The sequence below is a fragment of the Brassica oleracea genome, chromosome C2, assembly GCF_000695525.1.
Source record: "Brassica oleracea var. oleracea cultivar TO1000 chromosome C2, BOL, whole genome shotgun sequence".
Taxonomy (NCBI): Eukaryota; Viridiplantae; Streptophyta; class Magnoliopsida; order Brassicales; family Brassicaceae; genus Brassica; species Brassica oleracea.
The window spans coordinates 36,399,808-36,412,084 of record NC_027749.1 but is presented as its reverse complement, the minus strand read 5'-3'; the positions used below and the strand labels follow the sequence as shown (position 1 = coordinate 36,412,084).

At 41.9% G+C, this 12,277-nt stretch overlaps 2 protein-coding genes across 2 annotated transcripts; one reads left to right on the top strand and one right to left on the bottom strand.

Moving 5' to 3' along the window:
* Positions 1 to 876: 876 nt before the first annotated feature.
* On the top strand, positions 877 to 1,536 carry LOC106324119 (RNA-directed DNA polymerase homolog). Its single transcript, XM_013762140.1, has one exon. It carries the CDS (start codon positions 877 to 879, stop codon positions 1,534 to 1,536), a length of 660 nt encoding a protein of 219 aa, XP_013617594.1.
* An 8,043-nt stretch (positions 1,537 to 9,579) lies between these two features.
* On the bottom strand, positions 9,580 to 9,946 carry LOC106326615. The gene has a single exon (XM_013764542.1). It carries the CDS (start codon positions 9,899 to 9,901, stop codon positions 9,644 to 9,646), a length of 258 nt encoding a protein of 85 aa, XP_013619996.1. The 5' UTR covers positions 9,902 to 9,946; the 3' UTR covers positions 9,580 to 9,643.
* Positions 9,947 to 12,277: the final 2,331 nt, after the last annotated feature.

The window sequence follows — 12,277 nt, the reverse complement described above, 5'->3', positions numbered from 1 at the left end:
TTCTGATTGCTTGGCGTGTGGTTTAGTAGATATCCGAGACCTCTGGGAAATTAGATTTTTCCTAACTATCCTAATTTAAACAGAAATCGACAGTGCGAATTTCGGTTCCCACAGTTTGGCGCTAGAAGGAGGGGGGGTTACGGTTCAGTCTAACCCTCAGCCGCAAAACACCCAATCAGATATGACAATTGACGATGGAAAGAACATACGGGACTCAACCGATACAAACGTCATCTCTCTTAAGGGGAGAGCAACGGTCAACCAGACAAAACCTCGCAACGATCTCCTTGTCATCGAGTTGACGTTTCAAAACATCGACGTCGCGAGAGTCCTAATCAATACTGAAAGCTCGGCTAATATTATTTTCAAAAACACCCTCGAAAGAATGAAGACTGACCCGTCCGAAATCACGGAAAACCCTAGCCCACTAGTAGGACTCTGAGGGGAGACCACTATGGCTCTCGGGTCAATTAACCTCACAGTCAAAGCTGGAACCATAGAAAAAATCGCAGAGTTCCTAGTTGTCGACCGACCTGCATCATACAACGTAATCATGGGCTCACCATGGTTGAATCTTATGCAGGAAATTCCATCAACGTACCATCTTTGCCTCAAATTCTTAACCCCTCGCGGAATCGAAACAATCTGGGGAAACCCGAGGGTGGCACAAGTCTGCTTCGCCGCATAACTAAAACGAAAACAATCGGATTCCGAGACCACTCATAGGAAAAAGTTGGCCTCTAACAAAAAAAGCCAAGAACAAGATTCGGTGGAACTCTTCAGGCAATTGTTGAAAACTGAGATCCAAGAAGAAAAGCGCGAGCCGACCTGCGAACCCGTGGTATCAGTATGTCTTGACGAAGCAATCCCCGAATGATGCATCGAGATCGGAGCCAACCTCTAAAAAAGAATCTCCATGCGTTCGCCTGGGCTGCGGAAGACATGCCAGAGATTGACATCAACATAACCTGCCACGAGCTGAATATCGATCCAACCTTCAAACCAGTCAAACAGAAAAGACGAAAGTTGGGACCAAAGCGCACTACAGCGGTGAATGACAAAGTAAAAAAACTGCTTAAAGTCGGATCGATAACAGAAGTAAGGTACCCAGACTGGCTTTCCAACCCTGTAGTGGGCAAGAAGAAAAACGGAAAGTGGCGAGGCTGTATTTGCTTTACTGACCCTAACAAAGCCTGTCCAAAGGATAGCTTCCCCTTATCACACATCGATCGATTGGTCGAAGCAACAGTGGGAAACGAACTCTTATCCTTCATGGATGCCTTTTCGGGTTACAATCAAATTATGATGAACCCCGACGATCACGAAAAAACTACATTTATTACAGATCGCGGAACTTATTGCTACAAGGTGATGCCCTTCGGCCTCAGAAACGCCGGCGCAACTTATCAACGACTCGTGAACCAGATGTTCTCCGAACAACTCGGCAAAACTATCGAGGTCTATATCGACGACATGCTCGTCAAATCCCTCCATGCGGAAGATCACGTGTCTCATCTTGAGGAATGTTTCACGTGACTAAACTTGCACAACATGAAGCTTAACCCGGAAAAATGGAGATTCGCCGTAGCGTCGGGGGAATTCCTCGGTTATCTAGTGATGTACCGCAGTATCAAAGCTAATCCAAAACAGATCGATGCACTGATCGAGATGGCTTCGCCCAAAAACAAGTGGGAAGTATAGAGATTAACCGGGAGAGTTGCAGCAGTTAACCGATTCATCTCGCAATCAACGGACAAATGCTTACTTTTCTACGATATCCTACGGGGGAAAAAAAAATTCGAGTGGTCAGAAGAGTCCGAAAACGCTTTTCAATAGCTGAAACGCTACTTGACCACTCCTCCGGTTATCGCAAAACCTGTCGAAGGACAACCCTTGTTCTTATATATCGCAATACCAGCAACAGCCGTAAGCGGCGTCCCGATCAGAGAAGAGCGCGGTGGGTGGACAGAAACCCATTTTTTACATAAGCAAAACTTTGCTAGATGCTGAGTCACGGTATCCGCTAATGAAAAAACTTGCATATGCGGTCGTAACATCGGCACGAAAGATGAGACCGTATTTCCAATCCCACACGATCGTCATCCTCACGACCTTCCCTCTACGGACGATTTTGCATAGTCCAAGCCAGTCGGGAAGACTAGCCAAGTGGGCAGTAGAGTTAAGTGAGTACGATATAGAATACCGACCAAAAACGAGTGCAAAATCCCAAGCACTCGCAGACTTTTTGGTAGAGCTACCGACGGGAACCGTGACTAACAAGGAACCAAATTCGACCTGGGTCCTTCACGTCGACGGATCATCATCTAAGCAAGGATCGGGCATCAGAATTCACCTCACGTCACCAACCAGTGAAATCCTAGAACAATCGTTTAGACTGGAATTTCACGCGTCCAACAACGAGGCCGAATATGTAGCGCTCATTGCAGGACTATGATTAGGTCACGGATTGAAGATATGCAACTTCCATGCCTACTGTGTTTCTCAGCTAGTCGCAAGTCAATATAGCGTAAAATACGAAGCAAGGGATGAAAGGATGGATGCATATCTCAAACTAGTCTAGAATCTAGCTCAAGATTTCGACTGTTTCGCTCTCACGTGAATCCCACGCTCCGAAAATGTCCAAGCCAATGCTCTCGCGGACCTGGCATCAAGTTCAGATCCAGGTCTTAAAAGAGTGATTCCGGTCGAATTCATTGAACACCCGAGTATCGGACCACCAGTCATTTTCAACCTCAACAGGGATCAAGACGACGATGTAGAGGAGGTCGCACTACAGGCAGAGGAAAGATCGGAACAATTCGACTACGGGTGCGATACGCCATGGCTGGAAACAATTTGAGCCTACATCATCGACGGAAAATTACCTGCCGAAAAATGGGCAGCCCGCAAAATCCGAACCCAGGCCGCGTGTTATGTAACAGTCGACGGGAAATTTACCAATGGAAATTTTCCGGACCAATCATGACATGTTTGGAAGGAGAAAAAGCGAGAAAGTTATGGAAGAAGTCCATTCGGGATCCTGCGGAAACAACTCCGGTGGAAGGTCACTTTCAGTGAAGATCAAACGCCACTGATACTACTAGCAAACGATGATCGGAGATTGTGAGAAATTCGCACGAAAATGCGAAAAATGCCAACGTCATGCTCCGACCATCCGACAACCAGCAGAAGTTCTTTCTTCCATCACGTCACCGTATCCTTTCATGCATTGGGCCATGGACATCGTCGGACCCCTTCACAATTCAAAGCAAAAGAGTTTCCTCTTAGTCCTCACTGATTTCTTCTCAAAGTGGGTGGAGGCGGAATCATACGCAAGTATAAAAGATGTCCAAGTTGAAAATTTCGTATGGAAAAACATTATCTGTAGACATGGAGTTCCTTACGAGATCGTAACTGACAACGGATCTCAATTCATCTGCACCAGATTCGAAGCATTCGGCGAAAAATGGAAGATACGATTAAAAAAATCAACCCCCAGATATCCACAATGCAACGGTCAAGCCAAGACAATCAATAAGACTGTTCTAGACGGACTCACGAAACGTCTAGACGCTAAAAAAGGCAGGTGGGCAGAGGAACTTAAGGGATTCCTTTGGTCACATCGTACGACCCCATGACGAGCAATAGGAGAAACGCCTTTTGCCCTCATGTACGGGACATGATGCATGATTCCCGCAGAAGTCAAATTTCCCGGCGTCCGAAGAAGATTACTTCCCGAACGAGAAGAGCTCAACAACGCCATGATCCTAGAGAATCTCGACCTCATCAACGAGCATCGGGATCGAGCGCTTGTCCGAATTCAAAATTATCAACATGCAGCCGCAATATACTATAGCTCCAACGTTCGAAATCGCCGATTCAACAAAGGAGATTTAGTTCTGCGCAAAGTCTTCCAAAACACCGCTGAGCGAAATGCAGGAAAACTTGGAGCAAACTGGGAAGGACCCTACAAGATCGTAAAAATTGTTCGACCGGGTTCCTACGAGATAGCCAACATGCAAGGCGTAAAAATTCCAAGGACTTGGAACGCAATGCATCCCAAAAAATACTATCTCTAAACAAATCGCTTTGCAACCACTGAACTACGAGACAACTTGATCTCCGAAAGGAGTACGTAGGCAGTTTGTCGAAAGACAAATTCAGATGTCCCTCTCTCTAAAAAAGGGGGGGGGAGTGGGTATGTATACGTTTACTCGTATACTCCCAAGATTAAAATATCTGACATAGCACACGATATTTTCAAAACTTTTCCAACGCAACAACCACAAACCAGCACGATAATCTTTGATCCACAAATTATATTCGAGTCCTAAAAGAACTCACAAATTCACTAGTCACTAGGAAAAAATCAACCTTTGGCATTGCGAGACGTCGCAAAAAACGCCTAAGAAACTATTTCCCACCAAACATCACATAAACGAAATCCTAGTCTCTAAAAAAAGGAACTATCATACGCATTAACATCCTCTCAAACACGTACTCTTCGCGAAGATCCATCAAACTCCCAACGTCCTAAACAGACTAAGCCATCTCAGAAAGATGACTCTTATACATCCGACACAAGGGTAATGGCGCTATAAAAAAATCCGAAATTTTGGTCAGCAATTCCAGGAGACTTAAAAATTGTCCTTGGAGAGATGCTTGATTCCAAGCAGACAGTCATATAAGCCGAGAACCTATCGCGGACTTTAAGTCGGTATGGAATCAGGTCGAAACTGTAACGGGATACGTAAGTCGAATTAGTCATTGCATCCCCTAAAGCCAAAAGTAAACCTAGGTCTTGCCCTAAACCCAGCACACTGGTCTTTAAGATCTCAAGGTATGATATCAAAGATACGAGATCCTAAAACAGGCCTCTATGCTTACATTTAACGTCCTCAGATATCCCGCAAAATCCTGATTTTGCGGAAAACTCTCGAAACGGATCACGAATCTAGCATCTCACCGCGGAGAAAGGTATGAGATGACAACTCATAATCTTCCTTCTACACCATCCAAATAACTCACATCTAAACGCAAACTGATCATCCATTCATGAAAAGCCGCAGAACGGTAGGGATTGAAAGCCACAAGCGGCCAGTTCCAAAACATAAACATGGCCATACAAGGCCATAGCATGTACTAATTCATAACAAAAAAAAATCTCTCAAGCGAGATCGTAACCTTGATCGTCATCTGGAATCTAAACCTCCCCTTCACCCATCGCCTCGTCCAAGCTTGGGGCCGCACCGCCTCCGTTTCCCCGACCGCAGGCTTTTGCTCCTCTGGGTCTTCTGAACACATCGGAAGGAAACACTCTGACTTCAGGTCAGCCAAGATAAGGTCAAAACTCCCGTCCACGGCTGCCAGACCTCCCTTGCAAGCGGAAAACCTGGCTTCCTTGGCCTCTAAGGAAAGGGGTTTCACCCTGGAGTGCCTGAACCACAGCCATCCCACCATCGATAGTCGCTAGGGCTAAATCCCTGCTGCGAATGCACTCGAGGGAGCCCAGAAAGTCGGAGATCTTCGCTAAACGGGTCTGGAACTCAAGGTGGAGTACATCCTTGGCCTCCTCGATCCCACGGTTCGTTGACCCTTCACCACTTTCAATCTGACGCTGAAGTCGACGTACCTCCGAGGACTTGGTCTTCCTAGCCTTTTTCTCCTTAAGCGAAGAACTCGCTGTCTTCCCAAGGTCCCTCTCGAGCTCCCCAATCTGAACCTCGATCTTAGACACCTTTGCGGAATGAGAATCCTCGACAGCTTTTAGCATGGCTTCAGACTCAGATAATTTGCCCTGCGTCTCTGTCAGATCTCTTGCAAGACGACCGACCTCGGAGCCGCATTCGCTGCTCATCCCATCGATCAGCGACACAAACTGTGAGATAAGATAACAATTAGAGATACAAAGCAAAACAGGGCTAAACAGAATCCAACACTCTAAGAATAAAAAGCAAAAGTAAAGAACAAACCTTTCCACGAAGTCCCAACGCTAGGCTCGACCCTTCCGGATGCAAAGGCTCCCCATCGTTGCCCATTGTACACCTCCTCTTCCGACTCCTCGCTGGAACAGCTGGAGTAGCACTGGGAGCACGCAACGCTAGAACGATTTCCTTTCTGGTTTGAGGCGGAGGGATCGATTCAATGACCTTCTCCTTAACGTCAACAACGATCGGAGTTGTAGATGGACCAGAAGGCTGGGCCGAGGCATCCAAAACACAAAAAATGCCCGTCCCGGACTGTTCCCCCGCATCTTGCGGAGCCTGACCCACAGGATCGATGACTGGAATGACAACCAGAGCGGGAGAAGACGGAGGCTCGGCGCAAACATGGATAGGTTCCTTCTCAGCTTTACGACGAGCCATCTTCTCTCGGAAAGAAAGGAAGCCGGCGACACAAGCTGGAGCATTGTCGGAAGGGGTTGACTCCGGCGCCTGGGAGGAGGCCTCAACCATCTCAACATCAGAACTCTTCTTGTCTTTTTTGGGAGGAAGACATCTTGAGAGCTAAAGTGTGAAAAGAAGCTAGAGAGAATTTGGAAAGAGAGGAAGGTGTGAAGGGAATGAAAGATGGGAGCTCACTACTTATAGAATTATGAGCTTAAGATTTCGATTTATTATATATATATATATATATATTTCTTCGTCGATATTCTTCCACAGAATTTTGAATGTAAACTCTATCTGACTTACCAATCTTGCCTAACTCGCCAAACCGCACTCTAACTGTTGGGGTCAAAAACGGACACGACGAAGTTAACATCCAAATATCCGTAAAAGTCAGCATGAATGTCTTTACGAAAAGTATTCTTCGTAAAGAAATCGTTACAAGGAACTTTGGGGAGAAATCTTGCACTAATCTCGGTTGATGCATGGAAGCTAAACACCCATTGTCCAAAACACGTTCATAAAACATCGGAAAAGGATCCAAACAAGGTCGCCACGTAGCGACCGGTCCGAAACGAGCCGGTCGCTATGTAGCGTCCGACTGAGCCACTCGGTCGGTCGCTACGTAGCGACCGACCCGCAAAATATTTGGTCTCTACGTAGCGACCGACCAAGCCATTTGTTTGGTCGCTACGTAGCGACCGACCCGCAAAATATTTGGTCTCTACGTAGCGACCGACCAAGCCATTTGTTTGGTCGCTACGTAGCGACCGACCCGCAAAATATTTGGTCTCTACGTAGCGACCGACCAAGCCATTTGTTTGGTCGCTACGTAGCGACCGACCCGCAAAATATTTGGTCTCTACGTAGCGACCGACCAAGCCATTTGTTTGGTCGCTACGTAGCGACCGATCCGGCGTGGATCAGGTCGCTACGTAGCGACCGAACTGTCTCGAACGTCGATCAACGGGTACGACCCAAATCCGTACATTCTCGTCTGTTTCTTAATGCTAGCTCCTATGTACCGCAGCCATATCATTTCCCACTCCCATCTATTTGAGTTATCACATAAACTTTACGATAAAAATCGCGGAAAGTTTATTTTTATCGATAAAAATTGTAATAAACGTTTCGAGTCAAAAGACATCCCAAATTGGTCTAAAATGTGATTAGAAACCCACTTACGATTTTTAAGGAAAAGCCCATAGATACTATGGCGGTTTATACTTAGTTCGCAAGAAAATATAAATGTCAAAATTCCGCAGATAAATGTTAAGTTTCCGCGGATAATCATGAAGATCGAGAAAAATGGGATATCTCCATTTTCGAGTTATGACGGCTTAAGGGTAGAAGAGGAAAGCTCAAACCTACCTTAAAAGGAGTATATAAGAAGTCCTAGGCGGGAGGCACAAAAGAAAACTTTTCCAGAGCAAACTTAGCACTTAGAGCATTTAGACAACTTTCCGTTTTTGTTATTTCGAGCTGCGACTCAACTAGGTTTTGCAGTCTTAGGTTGTTAGAACTAGGAATCTCGCCGACAGCTCTCATAGCCGAGGCTTCTACCTTGTTGTAATGCTCATACGCGAATTCGGAATAAGACTCCTTTTGCTCTTTTTTACGATTTCTATTTTTTCTCATCTTAATTTCGTGTTCTGATTGCTTGGCGTGTGGTTTAGCAGATATCCAGGACCTCTGGGAAATTAGGGTTTTCCTAACTTTCCTAATTTAAACGGAAATCGACAGTGCAAATTTCGGTTCCCACATAGAAGTCTCAAATCGATAGATCAAACAAATCTTAGAAAAGACCGTAGGAATTTCTAGGAAAGATTGGTCTAGAAAACTGGACAATGCACTTTGGGCTTACCGGACTGCATTCAAAACTCCATTAGGAACAACCCCATTTTGCCTGCTCTATGGAAAATCTTGTCACCTACCAGTTGAGCTAGAACACAAGGCAGCATGGACAATAAAATTATAAAATTTCGACATTAAACCAGCTGTCGAAAGGAGTACAGAAGGTAGCATGGACAATAAAATTATAAAATTTTGTGTCTATGGAAAATTGTGTAGTTTCTGTGCAGAAGTAATGAGATATGAAGAGTAAAAATTGAAACGTTGGTGAATTAAGAGCTTCAAATTGGTTGTTCATGGTGTGTTGGTGTATTGATGACAATGAAAATATTGTAAATACTTGATGAAGATGAGGATGATAGAGTAAAACACTCATTTTTGAATAAAAAGAAAAAAAAGGAATGGTATTTCGTGAATAAGGCAAATGAAAGTTTCAAGAAAATCATGAGTTAGTTTTGTGTTTAACTTTTTGTTTTGAGTCATAATTGAAAAAAAATCCAGTATTTTTTTGGTTCTAAAACTTAAATTATGTTTTACGGAAAGAAGATGTCATCTTCTACGAAAAATGACATGGTGAAAGTTGAATTCTAGACTAAACAAGTTATTCTACTTTCGCTAGAATCCATAATCTACTTTTAAATTGAATTCTAAATATGCAGAATGGGAAGTCTATGCATTCGAAAGGTAGCTACATTTTTTCTGAATTCAGCTTCTACTTTTATGATAAATTCTAAATTTTGACGAATACAAAATCTAGACACAAGTCAAAAGTCTATATATGGTATCATCTGCTTACACGTAAGTTATTTGGTCTCTACACAGTGTAAAAGCTGCATTCTACGGATAAAAATAATCATATTTCCAAAAATTCAACTACAAAATATTCTAAAAAAATTTGGAAATCTTTTTACTTTTCTAAAACGTGTACCTGCGATTTTCTTTTCAAAAAATAAAAATCATAATTAAGCACTTGTTCTTAATCAAAACATGATTTATCCATCGTGTTTGATTTTCATTAACTCTTCTTCTATGATGAATATATTATCAAGGGTTCATTTTGGAGCTTTTCTTGTTTTAATTTTTTTTTTATTTCTACCAAAATTTAGTTTTAATTTTTATTTGTTTTTATTCCTAATATGTTTCTACTATTTAAACAACTTTAAATTGTATTTTATTTAATTAATCAAAGGTTAATTTTGGAATTATGAGAAAATTTGTACTTAGGGACAAACTAAGGTTGGTTTTCTATCATGAAGACAAATAATGTGGTTTTTCATTCTATTTTGTCAAATCTCCCTTTTATCTTTCATTAGACCAAAGTGATCAGAAAATATATGGCGAAACTGTAGAATTCACATTGCACCAGAAAGGAATTTACATTTGATAAGAAAAGAAATCTAAACAAATTATGTGGTCTGCGAGATAGGATGGATGCTGGGAGAATTTTCACCACGGCGACAATTTCGACAACGTCGACAAATTCCTACAACAGCGACGATAAAGAAAACAAAAATCATCATCACTGGAACCATCCATGCCTTGAACCATGGAGGATCTTTTGGGAAGATCAATGCAGCTTCTTCTTCTTTAACTTCGTACCTTATCAAAGTTTTTATGTGTCTTATATTGTTGTTCATAAACCAACACCATGTTTTTCTTCCCATCTCCGGACTTTCCTTCTCGGAGATGAGAAGAAAAATGACAACACATCAAAAATCCGTTGTTCTCCCGAAACAGTGTTTATGATATCTTTTGTTTTGTTTAAATGTTTATTTTTAGTAATTTGCTATATTTTCTTTAGAAGGTTTGGACATTTTTCTATTTCTGGACACACTTGAAACTTGATCATGATGGGGAGAATTATAAAAATAGGACATCCAAGCAATAGACTTGTAATGTGTTTTACCATCCTTTTCTTGATCTTTGTTTGTCAGTGTGTTGATATCAATCAAGTAACACATCTATTATATTGTTTTAAAAAAACGTCTAATATATAGTCAAGCTCGTTTCCAACTAGTATGAGGCATTATAACTTTGACTAGCCGAGCTTGGCAGAAGACACACATGTTTTGAAGAGGTTGTCTAGAATCGATAGTCATTTCGGACCTACAAGATACATACCCAACCTAGGATTTGGCAACCTTGTCTTTCCCGTGTGTCCATCACAAAACCAGCTTAAAGTAAATATTCGATTACAAAACAACACTCCATAACTCAGATTGTACAATATGTTATGGTCTTATCCATTCTCTTGAGCAGTTTTTTTTTCCTTTTGAAGAAGCACTTGGTTTGGTTTCAGTCTATTGTCTGTAGTTTGTTCTAATGTCGAGGCTAGCATAGGCATGTGAGAAAAACAATCCGGTATCAAAGAATCAAAACATATATAAAAAGTTTTCCTATACAATTCTCATCCACCGCTTGAGATGTTGAGTAATACGATGTATCCAAATGCTGGTGACAGAGTACAAATCTCCCATCAATTCCCACGGTCCAACAGTTATCCGATCTCCCGTATTTATATGATTGAGAGCATGCTAGCCATGTGCAGAATCGGAATTTTGGTGTCACGTGATTGAACCAGAGACTTGTATGCCAAGTAACCTTTATATGATTCCAATTTCAGGTGACGAACCGTGCCTTATATACCTCTTCTCCACAAAACCACATTCTCTCCATATGTGTGTTGTAGTAACCAGAGCTGTTGTTCGATGGTGATACCACTTGCCAAAAGAGCTTGAACAGAGAAACATTCTTCATTTCATTGAGCGAGCGAACGCCATGACCTCCTTCTTCTTTTGGACCACAAACTTCTTCTGAAGCCATTTTGCTTTCCTAGGATTCAATTCGCTAAAAGACCATAAAAATGCAGAGCAGAGCTTGTTGATTTCACTAATGAAAGCATTACGGTGACAAAAAAAACAAGAAAATCAATATCTAGATATTCCAAAGGACTGAGCCAATGAGTTCAAGTCTGCATGCATATCATAACAATCAATTTTTCATAATCCTATGCGTTTCATGATTGTTTCATTTAGCACACTGGAAGCTGGCCAGCATGAACGAGAAACCTATTTTCACTTTCAGGACGAACCCCTCTGTGGTTCCTACAAGATAATTGGTCAACTTTTCCATGCTTATTTGAAGTCCTGAGGCCTTAGATAACTGATTAAAAACAACAACAATGTCTACAACTGATCACTTTCCCATCAGTTAAGACCATCAAATCATCTGTAAAATTTAAGGTGTTAGACTCAGATTCTCAGAGCGAGGATGATAACCAAATCCTTGAACACTCGCTGCCTTATCCAATAGTCTAGAGAGGACATCCATCACAATGAAAAAATAGGTAAGGTAAAAGCGAACATCCATGTTGTAGTCCTCTCTTACTTTGACAATAACCTGATAGCTCACCATTGATTTGAACAGTTAATGATGTCGTAGATATGCACAAGGAGATCCAATGAATAAAAGATTGGGAAAAGATCATTGATGTAAGAATATTGATGAGAAAATTCCATTGAACATGGTCAAAAGCCTTTAAGATATCGACCTTAATGACACACCGAGATGATATATTCTCTTTGAGATAATCTTGCACAGCTGCAGTAGCCGGTAGAAGTTTTTCAATCAAGAGCCTCTCACTGGCAAAAGATGACTGATTCGCTGCAATAAACTAGGGAATAATTAGTTTTAGCCTATTGGCGATGAGATTTGAGATCACCTTATAAATAACAACTGCGAAAGATATCACATATAAACAGGGGCGACCCAGCAAATTATAAAACATGGGGCACATAATGAAAGAAAGACTAAATGTAAGGATATATAAATATTTTACATGGGATACATAATATAATAACCATATAAAATAAGGGTATTTACCGAAATTTTGAACAAAAATCTTTACAAAAAAAAAATAGAGTGTGGCACGTGCCACACCCTCACCTTACCTGGGTCCGCCCCTGCATATAAACCATCATCGCAGCATAATTATTATTTTTTAATCAATGCCAAGATTGTAGAGTTGATTCCTCTGGAGA

What these genes read in the sequence shown, in the direction of transcription:
- LOC106326615 (XM_013764542.1), bottom strand. Translation starts at nt 9,901, where the DNA reads ATGGGAAGAAAAACATGGTGTTGGTTTATGAACAACAATATAAGACAC.
- LOC106324119 (XM_013762140.1), top strand. Translation starts at nt 877, where the DNA reads ATGCATCGAGATCGGAGCCAACCTCTAAAAAAGAATCTCCATGCGTTC.